This window comes from Balaenoptera musculus, chromosome 12, assembly GCF_009873245.2.
Source record: "Balaenoptera musculus isolate JJ_BM4_2016_0621 chromosome 12, mBalMus1.pri.v3, whole genome shotgun sequence".
Taxonomy (NCBI): Eukaryota; Metazoa; Chordata; class Mammalia; order Artiodactyla; family Balaenopteridae; genus Balaenoptera; species Balaenoptera musculus.
In genome coordinates this window covers 52,404,203-52,422,841 of record NC_045796.1, presented here as the reverse complement: position 1 = coordinate 52,422,841, position 18,639 = coordinate 52,404,203, and the positions used below count along the sequence as shown (strand labels likewise).

Here is an 18,639-nt window from a genome sequence, read left to right as displayed (position 1 = left end):
AAAGTTGCAGGATACAATATTAATGCCCAGAAATCTCTTGCATTCCTATACACTAATAACAAAAGATCAGAAAGAGAAATTAAGGAAACAATCCCATTCACCACTGCAACAAAAAGAATAAAATACCTACTAATAAACCTACCTAGGGAGACAAAAGACCTGTACCTGTACTCAGAAAACTATAAGACACTGATGAAAGAAATCAAAGATGACACAAACAGATGGAGAGAGATACCATGTTCCTGGACTGGAAGAATCAATATTGTGAAAATGACTATACTACCCAAAGCAATCTACAGATTCAACGTAATCCCTATCAAATTACCAGTGGCATTTTTTACAGAACTAGAACAAAAAATCTTAAAATTTGTATGGAGACACAAAAGACCCCAAATAGCCAGAGCAGACTTGAGGGAAAAAAATGGAGCTGGAGGAATCAGACTCCCTGACTTCAGACTATACTACAAAGCTACAATAATCAAGACAATATGGTACTGGCACAAAAACAGACATATAGATCAATGGAACAGGACAGAAAGCCCAGAGATAAACCCACGCACCTATAGTCAACTAATCAATGACAAAGGAGGCAAGGATATACAATGGAGAAAAGACAGTCTCTTCAATAAGTGGTGCTGGGAAAACTGGACAGCTACATGTAAAAGAATGAAATTAGAACACTCCCTAACACCATACACAAAAATAAACTCAAAATGGATTCGAGACCTAAATGTAAGACTGGACACTATAAAACTCTTAGAGGAAAACACAGGAAGAACACTCTTTGACAAAAATCACAGCAAGATCTTTTTTGATCCACCTCCTAGAGTAATGGAAATAAAAACAAAAATAAACAAATGGGACCTAATGAAACTTAAAAGCTTTTGCAAAGCAAAGGAAACTACAAACAAGACGAAAAGACAACCCTCAGAACGGGAGAAAATATTTGCAAATGAATCAACGGACAAAGGATTAATCTCCAAAATATATAAACAACTCATGCAGCTCAATATTAAAAAACAAACAACCCAATCCAAAAATGGGCAGAAGACCTAAATAGACATTTCTCCAAAGAAGATATACAGATGCCCAAGAAGCACATGAAAAGATGCTCAACATCATTAGAGAAATGCAAATCAAAACTACAGTGAGGTATCACCTCACACCAGTAAGAATGGGCATCATCAGAAAATCTACAAACAACAAATGCTGGAGAGGGTGTGGAGAAAAGGGTACCCTCCTGCACTCTTGGTGGGAGTGTAAATTGATACAGCCACTATGGATGACAGTATGGAGGTTCCTTAAAAAACTAAAAATAGAATTACCATATGACCCAGCAATCCCACTACTGGGCATATACCCAGAGAAAACCATAATTCAAAAAGACACATGCACCCCAATGTTCACTGCAGCACTATTTACAATAGCCAGGTCATGGAAGCAACCTAAATGCCCATCAACAGACGAATGGAGAAAGAAGATGTGGTACACATATACAATGGAATATTACTCAGCCATAAAAAGGAACGAAATTGGGTCATTTGTTGAGACGTGGATGGATCAAGAGACTGTCATACAGAGTGAAGTAAGTCAGAAAGAGAAAAACAAATATCGTATATTAACGCATATATGTAGAACCTAGAAAAATGGTACAGATGAACTGGTTTGCAGGGTAGAAATAGAGACACAGATGTAGAGAACAAACGTATGGACACCAAGGTGGGGAAAGTGGCGGGGGGTGGTGGGGGGGTGCTGGTGGTGGTGGGATGAATTGGGAGATCGGGATTGACATATATACACTAATAAGTATAAAACAGATAACTAGTAAGAACCTGCTGTATAAAAAAATAAAATAAAATTCAAAAATTCAAAAAAAAGTAGGTAATGAAATTCTCAACAATAATCAATAACTAATCTCTGTATAACACTTTACAGTTCAAGATACCCACACTACCTTGTAATTATAATGTTTTATAGGGAATTAACAAATCATCACAGGAAGAATTAAAGTATTTTTCAACTTTGTGTGTGTGTGTTAAAAACTAATGTGAAAATTATAAAAATTAATTTAAAATTTCAAAACAGCTAACAGAACCTGCAAAATTAGATTTTCAAATCTACAATAAAAAAATTAATTAATTTTTTAAAAAATCTACAATAGTTTTGACTTTGAGAATGTATAACTTAGAATGAAAGAATATAAAAACCTTAACACGTAACTCTTAAAGCATAAAAATACAAACAGACTACTTACTGCCATTGTTTGCCTTGTCAATTTAACCAACACTGTAACTAAGGATCCTACTGTGATGTTGTTGCTATCTTCATCATCCAATACTATAAGATAAAAGGAAAATAAATAAATAAAAATCAAGCTCTATGTCAAGGCAAACAGCAAAACTTAACTTATTCAAATCAATCTGGTATTTCAGTATTTCAAACATACAGAGTTTTAAACCTACTAAATAAAAAATAATTCATTGACTATCTACTCTATAAAAAGCTCTCTAGTAGATGCCTTCAACAATGTACTCATTTAATCCTTAAATCAGCTCTATGAAGCATCATTATTATTTCTTTAAAGAAGATACTGAGGTTCAGAAATAAAGTAAAATGCCCAAGGTCACAAAATGGCTACATCGACACTGCCAAGTTTCAAACCCAAGTCTTTTAAAACAGAGTATAATGTTAGGACTACAACAGCTTTCTCTCACAGTGATATAAAAATAGAATTCTGTCACTCTATTAAATTGTGCAAACTTTATACTCACAAGATCTTACCTATATGAAAAAATGCGTGCCTGTAAGAATAAAATAATTAAAACTAGTATTCTGAGCAACAGTAAAGATATTTTAAGGCAAGAACTTGAAAATATTGTTTATATTAAAAAACACTTTAAAAACATTTTTTGCAATGTTTTTGCAACTGTTTAATTTTTTAAAACCACATTTGCTACACACACCCCCAAAAGTCTAATAATAAGAAAACTCAACTACAAGCCCTTTAAAAACAGAGACCATTCCTAACACATCCTTGTATTCTTGGTCCCACAAGAATGTTTTCACAATGGCAACTTAGTAAATGTCAAAGCTCAGACCAATGTCACAATGAAGGAATGGAGCAGAATAATCTCTAATTCTGTCACCATTCTAAGATACTATATTCAGCTCTAAAATGGGAACTCACAGGACAATTATGTAGGTAGAAAAATAATCTCTATTTTTTTCACTCCAAGCAGACATAAAGACAGAAGTCAGTCAAGAAAAACACATGAAATGTGCCACAGAGCATGGTGATTTTCAAGATTTAATTAATATAAACAAGTTAGGTTTTTCAAAAATTAATTTTAGAACTAAGCAGGTATCTTATACTAACAATAGATATATTTCAAATATTCTTCATTACATCTAGAAATCTCTTTCATTCTTTGAAAAGTTAAGATCTTCTTGAAAGCTGAACTACAGAACAGAAGCATCCTCAAGCCTAAGCCCATTAGGAGGATAATAAAAGTAGGGTTCTCAAAACTAGTAAGTATACAACATCTTCCATCACAGCAAATTTGACAGGTAAACTACAGTTCTGCAAAGTCTAATTAAAAGTTATTAAATGAAGTGTTTTGAGGACCTTGAGTCAAATAAGCAAAAGCCAATCTATCAAAAGGGAAGCAATGGGAAACCTCCCATTTACCCTGTGATTTTATGTCCATGGTCACAAATGGGAAACTCCCAAGGACAGCCATAACCTCTTCATACTTTTCATCTTCAAGGAAGTGCAATAGATTGTGACGATCTGATTCTTTTAAACTCACCAAATCCTGGATAGTCTTAATTTTGTACTAAATTTAAAAAGAGAGAGAAAGGAAAATAAATCCCGAGTCATATAACTTACATAAAAGGAAATTATTAGCATGTTTACCAAAAAAAAATCCAAAACTTTTAGAAAAATATTAAGATTATATACATTTCAAAGCAGAAATACAACTTCACTGCATTTCATGGCGTTTTTCTCCAAGGAAAGTTAAACTTAAGAATTTTCTTATTACAAAGTTACATACACAGTTACTTTTTTTTAATTAGAAAAAAATAAGTTAGAGGAAAAAATAATAACATTCATATAAACTCTTGACCCAAGCAGAATGACTGTCATTTGATTTGTTCAGTTTGCAGACATTTATTTTTAATTTTAATGATAAAAACCTTTAAGAGTATGAATTTATGTCCAAGTAACACCTGCATGCACCCTAAGTTTTACTATGCAATACTCTCATTTTTGTTATTTTCTAAGTACAGCTATCTGTTATTGCAGTAATACCCAGCCTGGATAAATGGATACTCAAGAGAGGATTTTTTAATTTCTGAGTATTTGGTGCCAGTTATTAATTTTTACTTTCACCGATAGGGATTAGCTCATAAGGCATGGAAATGCCTGCTTCTGAATTCTGAAGTTTAACAATTATGACTTAAAATGTGATCAAATTATAAGAGTAACACACTTACTCGAAAGGAGAGAACTCTGATGCAAATTTCTAATATATATTTATTAGTTCTACCTTAACACTATCAAATCCAATGTCTATCTTCTGCCTACTTTGTCTAATATCAATATATACAAAGTAATGTTTAAAATCTCCTAGCAAAATTAAATTTCATTCCACTTTTTCTTATATTTCTCAAGTTTTCATTTATATTACATTAAGTATCTTAAGATTCATTATCATAATCTATATACAGATGCATATTCTAAATAAGAATTATCTGTATTTGATCTACTTATTTTTTGAATGCTTAATTTTTTTGTTCATACTCAACCAATAACTATTGCCAGCCCTTAAGCCACGAATGAAATAAATGGAAAGTATACAGTGCATTTTTACTTATACATTTATTTTTGGCAACATAAAGAACAAAGTGTTGACTGCTAAAATGAACTGACAGCCAAAGTAAACCACTACAGAGTAAAATATTACAAAACAGCTACCCTAATCAAGAAAGTATTAACAGAATCCTTGAGGATAGTTTTAGAATGTTTAAAACATTGTAAATCTAAGAAGTTCATAGTAACCATTTCTAGAAAAATTTCATCATGTTACCTTTAAGTGACAGGACAACTGCTTAAAAACTAATTTAAAGTAAGCAAATTACCTTTTTATGATTAGAAACCCTTCTAAGATTGTCTTCTTCAATGTGAGGGAGCTGCAGAAGGGGAGACTTAAACTGCTGAAGGCCTTGCACAGCCATCTGGGAAAGCTTCATGCAGTTTTCCAGGGATGCCAAAGTTGGAGCACGAAACTCCCTTTCTTAGAAAGAATAGAAGAAAAGCAAAAACAGGTCTGGACTTTTTATATGTTCAGGAGTACACAATTCATCACAAAACCAAATTCATGTGAACATCCTTAACACCTCAAATTTTACGATCACAGTGTTGAATTTCCTTTAAAAGTTACTGGGTAAGACACAGAAAATACACAAACTTGATCAAATGTACATACTGATGTCATGCCAAAAACTGACATCATCCATAACAACAAAACACAACCAGTATCTCTTTTTTAAGGGTCTCTCTTTCCATTACTGACCATAAATAAACTCCCTCGTTCTTTTTTCCATTATGTAAAAAACACTACATGTCAGATCAATCATCATAACATCACTTAAAGAATTACTTCAAACTCATTGTTAACCTAATTCTAAAACTACTCAGAGGAAGGAAAAGGGTATTTTAAATCTTTGCAAACAATAAATAACAATAAAACAATGAAAAATTAAACTCAAAAAACATAAGTTACGATACTTTACATAATGAAAAATACAGGAAAGAAGAAAAACCATGAACAAAACTGGGAAAACTGATTCACCTTACAGACAGAATTATACTAAGCACCCAAAAATCTTAAAACTATGAAGTGTAATCTGTATGTGCTTGCAAGAAAAAGTACAACATAATTATGCTTCCTCCTCACCTTCACGGCTCCGGGCCATTATTATTAGTTGGCAGATTACATTAACCATTTCTTGAAGTAGGGCAGGGCATTTTTTCAGCATAAATTGCTGATCTGCAAAACAATAAAACACCTGAAACAAATCATTCTTCTTTTATGATTAAAACATCTTTATCACCTGTAGTCCAAGACGAATGCTAAATTTAAGCTGTCACACAAATTTTTCACATAACCTCAGAATATTACAGGTTGAACACAATAGTTTCTCCTCGGCAGCACTATGTCAAAAATCAATCAGAAAACCCTACCTCAAATTAGATGTTTCAAAGGCAAACTTTTAATATTATGGTCTTGGCCTTTATAAATTACTCCCTACCTTTTTTTTTTGAAATAGCCTTAATCTTAAATTTAATCATAATCTTACTAATTTAAGAACTTCAAAATTCTTCTTCTTGTGTACCTAAATTCCTATAAGTATAATTATGTATAAGTCCAAAGACTAAGATTGAGAATAAATGTCAAATAAATGGAGAGAGGAGGATAGGAGGAGGAGTGAGACAGACACTTTCATTTATACTGCATATAATAGTTAACCATTAAGATCATCCATTGGGGTTGGTACTCAACCTAAAAAAAATCTGTTCCCTGTTTCTTAGATAATTGGTAAAAATGGAGATGGTTTCATATCTGTACAGAACATTAGGAACAGAATTACTAGTTAACTTGCAACTTCAATAAACAACGTCTAAATAGCGCTCCTTGATTCCATCATAAGCAGCCTATCCTATCATTAATCACTGAGCATCAACTGACCTTGTTTTCAAAGGCATTTGATTGCATTACTGGCTTAAAGCAGGGTTGCGGGGTTGGGGGGGGCGGGTTGTTGGTTCATTCAGAAAGAAAATTCCCTAAGGATAATAACTTTCTTTTAAAACTTCCAATTGAAATAATGCAAGTGAAAAGAGATGACACTCAAATTCATGACATCCCTGAAAACACCACTGTCCCAATCCACTGCTTTTCTTTTAAGTAGAATAGATGGCTTCAAGTACTTATGAAGCTTTAAATAAAGATTAAACAGACACTTTATTGGTAACTACTGCTGGAGTATGATGGTGGTACTGGTGGCAGTGACTGAGACATCTGTTGTGAAAATCCATTTTTTTCTTGCCCCAAAAGGCTTACAAAATCCTTTTTTAAAAGTCATCAGGAATTATTGTATAATCTGCAACTGACTTAACATTTTTCATAGAGAGTATTCTCTCACCTTGAAATACAACATTTTAACATTTGCCAAAACATCTGACTTACTAATACCTTCAAAGAATTTGTGAAGTAATTATGTACACAGCATATAGATTTGTTTTTAAAAGGTCCTTGAGTAATTATCTGATTGAGCAAAAAAGAACAGTGACAAAAAAACAGAGCACCATGAGGTCTAATTAAATCCACCTCTTCTGTACCACTAAAACCCTACAGATATTAGAATCACAAATACCTTCTTCAAGGGTCTCAGGAATTTTCATTCTAGCAAGATGAGACAGTAAAAGAACTCTGGCCTTCAGGCTATATGGGCAGGTAAGTGGCGGTTCATTCTTCTTTAAATTAATGCTGCCAATTTCTCTGATTAGCTAGAGCAAATAAAATAATCATTTAAAAATGTATACTTAAAAAAGCATTAACTTTATATACTTAAATGTTTATCAAGGAATTTGGGAGGCAGGCCTAACCTGAGGTATTAGAATATTATCTGTTGGTCTGCTTGTGGCATCCTTGTTATACTGAGGATCAAATTCAGAGGCTCCAGCCAAGACCATGATAAGCCCTAAGAAAACAAAAGAAATATGAAGAAAAATAAATTTGCTCACCCATTAATCCGCCTCCCATGATACTTGGTTAATCCTAGAGTGAGGCAGTTTTCCAATCACACACAATGCTAAAATCATCTGAACTCCACTATCAATAAGCAGTAATCTCTCTCATAACAAAAGAAACGTCTCACTTTTTAAAATGTGTGCAATATTACCTATCACAAGTAAATAGAAATACACATCAAATTAAGGGCCCAGAAGCAACTAGATGCGTTAAAATCACTACAAATAGCATCGGTTTCTAGACCTAAGCATGTGTTCCACAGAAATTTATAGCAGGAAGTATTCTATGTGATGTTACTAACTGCTTTGTAAAAAAAAAAAAGGGAGGGGGGGAACTCCATGGCTAAATAAAGCTGAGAAATAGTTAAAAAGAGTTTCAGGGCTTCCCTGGTGGCACAGTGGTTGAGAATCTGCCTGCCAATGCAGGGGACACGGGTTCGAGCCCTGGTCTGAGAAGATCCCACATGCCGCGGAGCAAATGGGCCCATGAGCCACAATTACTGAGCCTGCGGGTCTGGAGCCTGTGCTCCACAACAAGAAAGGCCGCGATAGTGAGAGGCCCGCGCACCGCGATGAAGAGTGGCCCCCACTCGCCGCAACTAGAGAAAGCCCTTGCACAGAAACGAAGACCCAACACAGCCATAAATAAATAAATAAAGCACACCTAGTATTAAAAAAAAAAAAAGAGTTTCAGGTTTCTTCACTTCATGACTCCTCAGAGCCTTGAGTAAACTAAAATATACTGTAATTTGCAGAAATTTTTATTATGGAACCCTCGAGGGTTTTGTGGGAATAGTGTTCCTTGAAATACACATGATGTGAGGTCACATATATTAGCATTACTCTCGTTGGCCTATACAAGTTCTTTAATGACTGGCACTATAGTCATCAATCTTACCTTACAGCAGAAAATACGTAAAACATCCTCACAAAAAGCAGGACGGTACAGAGGTTAAGTGCGTAGATGAATGACCTAGAACAATATTCTTCACCTCTCTGTGGGCCTCGGTTTCTTCATATGTGCCTGACACACAGTCAGCATAGTAATGTGTGTGAGCTATTACTATTACTACCCTCAAATGTTTGAATGAAAACAACTAAGACAGCTATATAAATGGTGCCAATGCTAAAACCAAGGATATATAACCAAACCCACCAGCTAAACAAAGCTTTTCTGATAGAATTAATTGTTAAGGCCAAGTACCATCCTCAGAAATGAAATAGAAATCAAGATCACTGATCCAAAAAACACATTAAAACAGGTTACAAACATGAAACAGTTTCATAAGGGAGAATGTTTATATATTAATATTTCGACCCAGCGTAAGGAAGAGCCATACACGTACATAAGGGAAGGTAACATTCACTCATTCCTCAGAAATAAAAGATCTGCTCATTCTTCAGGAATATAAGATCAGTTCATTCTTCAGAAACACAAGATCAGCTCACACAGTCATATGATCCTGAGGAATCTCTTTCTCACTACCAAGAAAGTTAGTAAAATTGGCAAATATGGGGCTTCCCTGGTGGCGCAGTGGTTGAGAATCTGCCTGCCAATGCAGGGGACACGGGTTCGAGCCCTGGTCTGGGAAGATCCCACATGCCACGGAGCAACTAGGCCCGTGAGCCACAACTACTGAGCCTGCGCGTCTGGAGCCTGTGCTCCGCAACAAGAGAGGCCGCAACAGTGAGAGGCCCGCGCACCGCGATGAAGAGTGGCCCCCGCTTGCCGCAACTAGGGAAAGCCCTAGCACAGAAACGAAGACCCAACACAGACATAAATAAATAAATAAATAAATAAATTAAAAAAAAAAAAATTGGCAAATATGAAATACGAAAAAGTCCACTCAGGTTTTGGAACAAAAATACATCCTCCAGTGAGGCACAATTTAAAACTTACTTTTTTTTTTTTTTTTTAAGGAAGGGAAGGGAAGGGAAATGTGTATGATTTCCACAGAGCAGTGATTCTGAAAGGCAACACTATATATTCCAGGGATAAAATTTATAATGTTAGCTTTATGGGATCAAAGAAAGTTATTTAGGATGGTACTTTTTGTTTTTCATAATAAATTTTGAAATAAGACTCTGGGAATGAAATATTCTGGCAGTTTTCTTTTAACACACCCAAGACCTCTACATACTTTACACGATTAACACAGTATAATGTACTGGTTTAGGGCTTGGGAACCACATTACCTGAGTTCCATCCTAGGTCTGTCACTTACTGTATATCCTTGGGCTCAGTTTCTTCATCTATAAAATGTGCTTAAAAACAGCACTTATTTATGGGGGCATACAAAGATTAAATGAGTTAATACGTGCATAGTGGCTAGCAATGCCTGGCAACGACAAATACGCAAGAAATGTTAGCTGGTATTATTATTACAAAATTAGCCCACAAGAAGTTTTACTATAAAATTTCTGGAGGGAAAAAAATATGTACTGATATATACATATAGCTGAGTAAAAGGGGAACAAGAGAACTACAGATTAAGACATATGATAAAGGGTGTTAGCATTTTCCTCCAGCTTTAGCTATATAATGAACTGAATATCCCTAAAACTATTAAATGGAATTTCTCCAGTTGAATATATATCAACTCTACATAAATGACTCAGAAAATAATCTAACGTCACAGTTACTTAAATTTACTTACGTTTCATATCCATATTTCGGGTTTTATAAACAAAGTATGTATAAATCTGTGTTGTGCGTATTAGAATCTGGTCTCCACTATAGCGTATTGAGCGATACCACCAAGAGCCCTAAAACACAAAATTAAACCAGAAATAAAGCATAAAAACCATGATAAATGTTAACTTTGATGCAGAATGGTCAAATTTTCTAAATGTTCATAAACCAATAAAAAGACCTGCTCTTTAGAACAAATGCCTTTGTTACATATTTCAAATGATTTATTTGGTAAATATTTATGCTGCCTGAGGCCTAAACACCAACCTACCTCATTACATATATATGATTAAAACATTTAAGTTTCAGCTAGAAATTAAAGACAAAATAGGAATGAAACAACCCACTGTTATAAGCAACAAGCTGGTTCCTCACACATAGCATGTCTTCAACAAATATTTGACAAATAAGCGTAGGAGCAATTTTATAGTTGATATACTACTTTCATTCACATTATTCCACACAAGTGGATTCTCACACAACAATCCTATGAAGAAGGCAAGACAAGTTAATTGTTAGCCTCACTATGGGACCCACAGGAACTGTAAGATCAGTAAGAACACCACCAGTCATAAGAGTAATAAACAATAAAATCATAAACTTTATGGTACCTCCATATTGAGGTACTATGCAACTGTTTTTAAAAATGAGGTTGTTCTACATGTTGTACCCCTATATGAAGCAAAAAAAGTCACAGAACAATACATATAGTAAGATCACATTTTTAAAAAAAATGTGCACATGTATATATACATAATGCAAAGAAAAATATCTGAAAAGGAAGCAAACTTAGCAGTGATTATTTCTGACAGAGAAATGGAGTTGGGGGAGGTGGTAATGGAAGATTTTCATTTTAAATTCTAAATACATCTGTACTATCTCGTTTGTGTGTAATTTTTGGATCAGGAGGAGATTCATTTTAACATACTAAAGAGATGTCACCTTTAGAAGACCTTTAAAGTATAACTGAATATAAGATTATTAAAATTCAAGGATTAATAGATTATATTCTAATACAAATTACAATCTTATAAGGAGACTCCAAAGCATGCACCAATTCCCTTCCCTAAAAAATGTTAATAAAAAGAGCTGGAACTTACCACAACAACTGGAAGGATAACCATGAATGCCAATCCATATACAAGTAAAACCTTGAATTGAAAAGGAAAGAAAAAATTATGGCCTTCATCAGGTAAATTATGACAACATCCATGAACACTTATTTTGAGGCTTACATGGGGGAGGCACTATTAAAAGCACTCCTCATGCAGTACTTCATTTAATCCTTATTTTCGAACTCTAAGAGGAAGGTACCATTATTATTTTCCTTTTGCAGATAGGGAACCTGCAGCATATATAGTCATCCCTCGGTAACCATGGGGAATTGGTTTTAAGGCCCCCAAGGATACCAAATTTCAGGGATGCTCAAGTTCTTTATATAAAATGGTGATAAAAGAGTAGGGCCTCTTTATCCATGGATGCAAAACATGCCGAAAGGGAGGGCCAACTTCAGCTGACCCTTGAACAATGTGGGGCTTGGCTCCCCGACCTCCTTGCAGTGGAAAATCCACCTCTAACTTCAGAGTTGGCCCCCCATTACCTGTGGTTCTGCATCCGCAGATTCAACCAACCATGGATTGTGTAGTACTGTAGTCCGTATTTATCGAAAAAAATCCATGTATTAAGTGGACCCACACAGTTCAAGCCCCTGTTGTCCAAGGGTCAACTGTATTATATATCCACACCTTGGCAAGTAGTTAGTGCCTTGGAAATAAATGGTAGAAGCTGGTTTCTTTACCTAAATATCAAACAGAACACATAATGTTCTGTTTGCAAGTAATTTCTATCTATTGGTCTTAGATGTCTGTCCTACTGCTTGATCCCAAATCTGGTAGCTAACTGTCTTTTCTCTTCTCTAGTATTCCCTGAATAACCCTAAGCATAATAAACATGCTTATATACAGCAACTATATACCCTGGAAAATAACATGTAAATAAATAGCCATAAAATAACACTAAATAGCCATTTTTAAAACAAAACATGGATTTTTTTATTGCTTCAAAGATAGCTCCTAGATAATTATTTTCAAGAAAGGAGAAGTAGGGAATTCCTGAACAATAGGTTAGGATAACTCCCGACGTTTTAAGAGTTGCAGCCTCTATTACAGACTGAAGTCTGATAACCTACTGCCTCCTGAAGTACCATATATAATATATATCATTATGTTAGCACACATTAAAATTAATTTAGCCTGGGTAAATGTGGAATAAAAGATAACAAATTTTGAGCGCTACTTAAGATAAATGTAGATACCATAAAAAAACAGTGGTTCCCTAAACCAAGGGTAGGACCCAATCTGAAACCACCTCCACAAGAAATCACCACAACTGTAAGAAATTCCTTAAACAGTGGGGGGGGAACCCTACACTAGAACACACTGCCCCAAACCAACAACCTAATAATAGGAACCAATTCTTTTCTCCATTATGCAAAAACAGTTTTCACAATCCACAGTTAAACTGAAAACAGCATACCAGTATTTTCTTTGTAAAGCTCTCTTTATATTACCAAGATATATCGAACACATTACAGTGTCTTATTTAAATGTACTCACCAAAATTGAATTTTTCTGGTCAACTATCCAAGCTGGCAGGGCAATTCCAAAGCTCGTGGCTAAAATAGGAAGAATATTTTTGAAGAGTCTCCATTTCCAGTTTTATTTCTTTATATCCCCAAATTCTGTCTCCCCCACCCCCTCCAAAAAAGCTGTAAGATTATCTTATTATGTGTTTCCATTACACAAAAGTTGATGGACATGGTTTATATTTGAAACTAAATTTTTCCAGAAGAAAAAAAAATTCTAAGTACGTGAATTCCTTCTTCCCAGAACACTTAAATTCTTTTATATGTCCTGAGTTTATGTAAACTCTATGAATATATGAGAAAATGTTTAGTCAGTAAAGAAAAACAGATTTTTTTCATCCAATTTTTATCAACTACTAACTGGAAATGAAGAATAATGACAGTGACTACTTTCCTCATCAAATCAATCAAAGTTCTATCTTTCAAACCAATCTCTAGAAAGAAGAATAAAGTAAAAATTAAAGGGAACTCAATTTACATATTTGTTTAACTCCTTGTAGTTGTAATTTTCCTATTCACAAACTAAAAAAATCAAAACATTCTTTTCAATCTAGTTAACATTTTTATAATATACACATATCATAACCCCAGTATTTTTTAATCATCATTTACCACACCTTGAGGCCCATCTGGATTTCCAAACTCTTCCCAATTTTTCCGGGACTCTTCATCAGTTAAACTAGCATAAAAGGAACAAAGGTGCAAAATTAGAAAGCCACATCTGAAAAATAAGTACTCATATACACAAACTCCATTAACTAACCAACTCACTTCTTAAAGATAATTTCAGAGAATCAAGAAAAGAACTCTCTGAAATCAGAAAAGGGGGAGAGAAAAATAAGAAATTCAGCATTAACAGAAAATGCTAACTATTGAGCCCAGATACAAATTCCTAGTTGGCCCACGGGTTCTCAGGTTTAGCCAGTTCAAGCCAGAAGATGCAACTTTAAAGGCTACTACATTTTCTAAGGAGGCAGGGAGGATTATAGGTTACTTTTAAAAATCTTATACACTCAGATATTTCCCAAAATTTCTTCAATGGGCATGTTTTTACTTTAATAATGATATATATCTATTTTTTAAATATAAACTTAATACATGACTAATAATAATCCCTCCAAAACTGGCACCACATTCTCAAAGAAAAAAATAATAACACCTATAAAATTCCACTGCTTTGGAAAAGGTCATTTGCATTGTGCTAAGATCACAATTTTCTCCTAAGCCAACTTCAAGCAAGACTAGGAAAATACCTGCTAAAGCAACAGCTTCTTAACCCAAGCAATATGAAAGTGACAGTGATTTTTTAAACACCTAAACATAAATATAACCCCTAACCTGGGCAATGGCTCAAGGCACAGGGTGAGAGTAGTTTTATTCCAGGTCCCAGTATAGATGTTAAAAAAAAAAAAAAAAAATTAAAAGAAATTTTCAATTCCTTCAAAAACTTTACAATGCTGTTAAGGAGACAAGGCAGACACATACACACAAAATGACCAATAACATAATAAGGAAGGCATTCTTGCAGACCAATTGGCAAAAGATTATGTTTATGTCCAAATCTAATTTTAGCCATATTTCTATTTCCCAGAACATACGCACTTAAGATACAATGCATTTTCTATTCAACAAAGCTCCAATTGAGAGAGAGAATGCAGAAGTACCTTAATAAAATTGCAAAATTTTTCAATGACTGGAAAATATTTTTAAACTTATCAATTTAGTCATTTATGAAAACAAGAACCTTGATGTCTTTAGTCCTTATTCAACTATAACTCCACTTACACTGTTTGACCTAAGGCCGCAGTAAAATACAGGAGCCAATGAAAGGCATTATTAGAGAGATTACAAGTTAATAAGGAGTGGTGCTAAGATTCCTTTCTGCTAAGGGAGGGATGTTTTTCAAAAACTTTTGCCTTTGTTTCCCTGTACAATTGTCCACCCCACCCAGAGCTTTAGCTATTGTTTCTTTCAATTTTCTGTCTCCTAATCAGAGTCTTTTCCCCAAAATAATTATCTCTGTCCCCTCCTGACTTTCTAATGATGGCAGCACCACAAACTGTTCTGTTCTCTATACAATGCCCTTACGTTTTGCAAAATAAAGCACAGCTCTCATCAGAGAAGCACTTGATTTTTCAACCTGCATACACAGCTGATTAATGAGTTAATTCCATTAACTCATTCATTAAACCAATAGTACAACTGTTGTGTAACCATCCTGTATACTCAAAGGAATTATCCATTTTTTTAAAAGTCAGTGTAGGAAAGCAACTGATTTTTGGCTACTTATTAGTGCTTCAGTATCCATTCCTAAGACTTAAGGTACTTAAAAGCTATATGATTTCAGTATAATTTATATATAACAAGCTTAAACAACACCAATGGTGCTAACATAATTTTTTTAAATTCAATGAGTATAAAGTTTCCTAAACATGATTATATCCCTTGACTTTGGGGGTGGGAGGTTATATCATAGATCTTATTAGGAATCTAATGAAACCTATGCCCCTTCTGCCCTGGAAAAAAATGCACATTTACAAACACACATAAATTCTGTATACAGTTTCAGGGACCTCAGTTTATAAATCCTAACCCAGAGAATGCTTTCACTAAATTATATGTGAGGGGCCTGAGTTGGCTATGTAGAGCTAAGTTACATATTCATATGTAAGAACACATGAAAACATACTTTTTAAAAATCAAAATATCTTTAAGGATGTAAATCATGCTGCCCACTTGTTATAAAGTAGTTTAAACATAGATTTTACACACAAAAGCAAAATCCCAACTATATCCAGAAGAATGAATCAGATATCAATAGTTGGTCTAACTCCTCAAAAATAACCATACCTCCTTTCCTTTAAGTTACAATCTGGTCTGAAGAAATAGGAATGACCCAGCTTGTTTATTATAATGAATGAATAAGGGAAGAGAAACTAGCCTGAATAACCAAGGCAAATTCTGAAAAACTTTGTAGATCATGCAGTTTTTTATAACTGCATTCTACAAGTTGATTGAATTACATAACTTAGGCTGGTAGAGTTATACGTAAGATAGTAGCTTCAATCACTCAGAACCTATATTCAGTAAAATGCACCCTTTTAACTAATCTAGTTATACTTGTCCAAGTTACAATAACTCAAAGTTCTGGGTCCCATAATCATTTTACTTCTTCATTTGTCTGATAGACCATCAACTATTTAAGACATTTTACATACAAAACATTCTACATCTTGAAGATGTAACTGAGTTAAAACCAAAGGCCATATATTATTCTTCTGTACTTCTTAGAATAGTGACCATACATCATAGAGTCAGATTTCCAGTAACCTGAGAACAAAATCATGAACTTTAAAGTGTTAAATACCTGAAAACTCAGGGGGGGGAAAAATAACTGTACCAAAAGCACTAAAATTAAAACTACTAATTATTTTGGGGAAAAGAATCTGATGAGGAGACAGAAAGCTGAAAGAAACAATAGCTAAAGCTCTGGGTGGGGTGGACAATTGTACAGGGAAACCAAGGCTATCCAACTTCCTCTGGAAATCTTCAGTTCTTCTTAAATTACCTGAAGACAGCAACTAAGGCACTGCAATACTTGTGCAACAAAGATAAATGCTTAAAGGAGACACACTGAAAAAAGGGGAAAAGGAGACACCAACTGAAAGACAGCAATCTGGAGGATGTCTGCTGCATAGAAAAGAAAATGTAGTGTACACTTCAGAAGCTCCTGAAAGTATTGCTTTACTACAGAATCATATTCACATAGATAACAAGCAATCCACAAAGGGGGGGCGGGCTAGGCAGAGAGGAAACACGGTCAATATACTTTTATTAAGCACAAAAATGCATAAGATGATATTTCCCAAACTTCTGTCATTCACATACCACTTTCACAGCCTGCTATTATATCTGCATATCCTATTATTTACTTATATTTTTTAAGTTACCTTACAAAATTATATACATCACCGAGTCCCCAAAAAACAGATAACATCTTGTCTGTAGTTTACTCTTTAATTCAACATAAGAGCTGTGTGGGATACATCTATGATTCGGAAGAGTCCAGCTAACTTTTAACTCTTGTAATATTAATACTCAAGGAATTACTTCAAATTTTATATACCCTATCCTGTTTCCCCAAAATTAAACTCATCTTTAGTTTATAGTTTAAATGAGACAAGCTACAGGCCAAAATAAAAGAAATAGATCTAGCCTAACAAAAAGCCTAGAAATGAAAACAAGGGGCAAGTATATCTCTTCTAATCAGGATGCTTTGAAAATAGCTCAATTAACCCATCACTTATTAATTTAACCAACTTACATGGCAAAAGCACTACTGTAAGTTACTTAAAATTAAGGTTTGGCTAAATTAACACTTCATGGTTGCCAGGTAGTTCCATAAATGATAGACTCAACATATGAGGCGCTTAATAAAAGTGTATGACAACTATTTTATTACTACTTTATTCAAATAGAAAACTATCTTTACCACTCTTAAAAATGTGTAACAGGTCCTATAATACTTACGCTGCATAAGCTTTTGCTATCCTCATGAACATAACTTCATCACCTCCTTTATCTGGATGATACTTAAGTGACAGCAAACGATACTGTTTCTTAATTTCTGCTACTGTTGCCCCCTAAAAGAAAAGGCTTTGTTTTAGTAAAAATAAGCACAATGCTGTAAAAACATAATCCATCCCACTTTGAACTTAAAATACTGAACTACTCAATATTTTCAGAAACAGAAAATGAAGTTTTCATCCTATATATACCTTGTCCTATAAATTTCACCTCCATATTTTTTAAATAAAAATACTCATTTTGTCCAATATATTTTATTTTATTGAGCACCTAGTATGTGCCACGCAGTACCCTAGGCACCGACGATTTGAGACTGATACTATATAATGCCATTTAAATAAAATAAAATGATAGTGACATTTAAATATCAACGAATGATCACAGTAAATTAAGTCTGGCTGAAAAAAACTCAAATCAAAGGTTAACTTCCTTTCAAAGAAAAAATCTGAAGAATTTCTGGTTTCACCTGCTTGTCAATATTTTAATATTAAGTAAATACTGAATAAGTTTACCTTAGTTGTTTCCTAATTAGATTCAATTTCTATGAATAAATTTTTCACATTGATTTTTTATGGCATTAAATTGCCCCCAAACCTTTTAATCTTAAAAAATCTCTCTTGATGACCATGATCATCACAATAAGAAAACTCAGGTGATATGCAAACTTTTCTTCTACAAAGCAGAAAACTAGAAGATAAACACACTCCTTACTGTGTATCATATGAATCTCTGGATCAAGCCATCTATTGAGGAGAGGCTAGAAGTAAAAAAAAAAGTAGTACGGGGGAAAAAATGGAAAGGGCACTAGATTCACCTTGGTTACTAAGTTATGGGACCCCAGACAAAACACAATTTTCCAGGCCTCATTTTCTCCATGACAAAAAAAGGCTAAATGATCTCTAG

At 34.2% G+C, this 18,639-nt stretch overlaps 1 protein-coding gene across 1 annotated transcript in view; it reads right to left on the bottom strand.

Moving 5' to 3' along the window:
• Positions 1 to 18,639, bottom strand: part of SEC63 (SEC63 homolog, protein translocation regulator) — a 77,819-nt gene that overhangs the window by 25,026 nt on the left and 34,154 nt on the right. The window contains exons 4-14 of the mRNA XM_036871286.1: positions 17,680 to 17,792; positions 13,767 to 13,828; positions 13,121 to 13,179; positions 11,606 to 11,656; positions 10,471 to 10,579; positions 7,670 to 7,764; positions 7,438 to 7,570; positions 5,961 to 6,053; positions 5,143 to 5,297; positions 3,689 to 3,836; positions 2,255 to 2,337 (exon numbers count right to left, since the gene is read on the bottom strand). Coding sequence (XP_036727181.1) covers positions 2,255 to 2,337; positions 3,689 to 3,836; positions 5,143 to 5,297; positions 5,961 to 6,053; positions 7,438 to 7,570; positions 7,670 to 7,764; positions 10,471 to 10,579; positions 11,606 to 11,656; positions 13,121 to 13,179; positions 13,767 to 13,828; positions 17,680 to 17,792 — 1,101 coding nt within the window. The remainder of the gene's footprint in view (positions 1 to 2,254; positions 2,338 to 3,688; positions 3,837 to 5,142; positions 5,298 to 5,960; positions 6,054 to 7,437; positions 7,571 to 7,669; positions 7,765 to 10,470; positions 10,580 to 11,605; positions 11,657 to 13,120; positions 13,180 to 13,766; positions 13,829 to 17,679; positions 17,793 to 18,639) is intronic.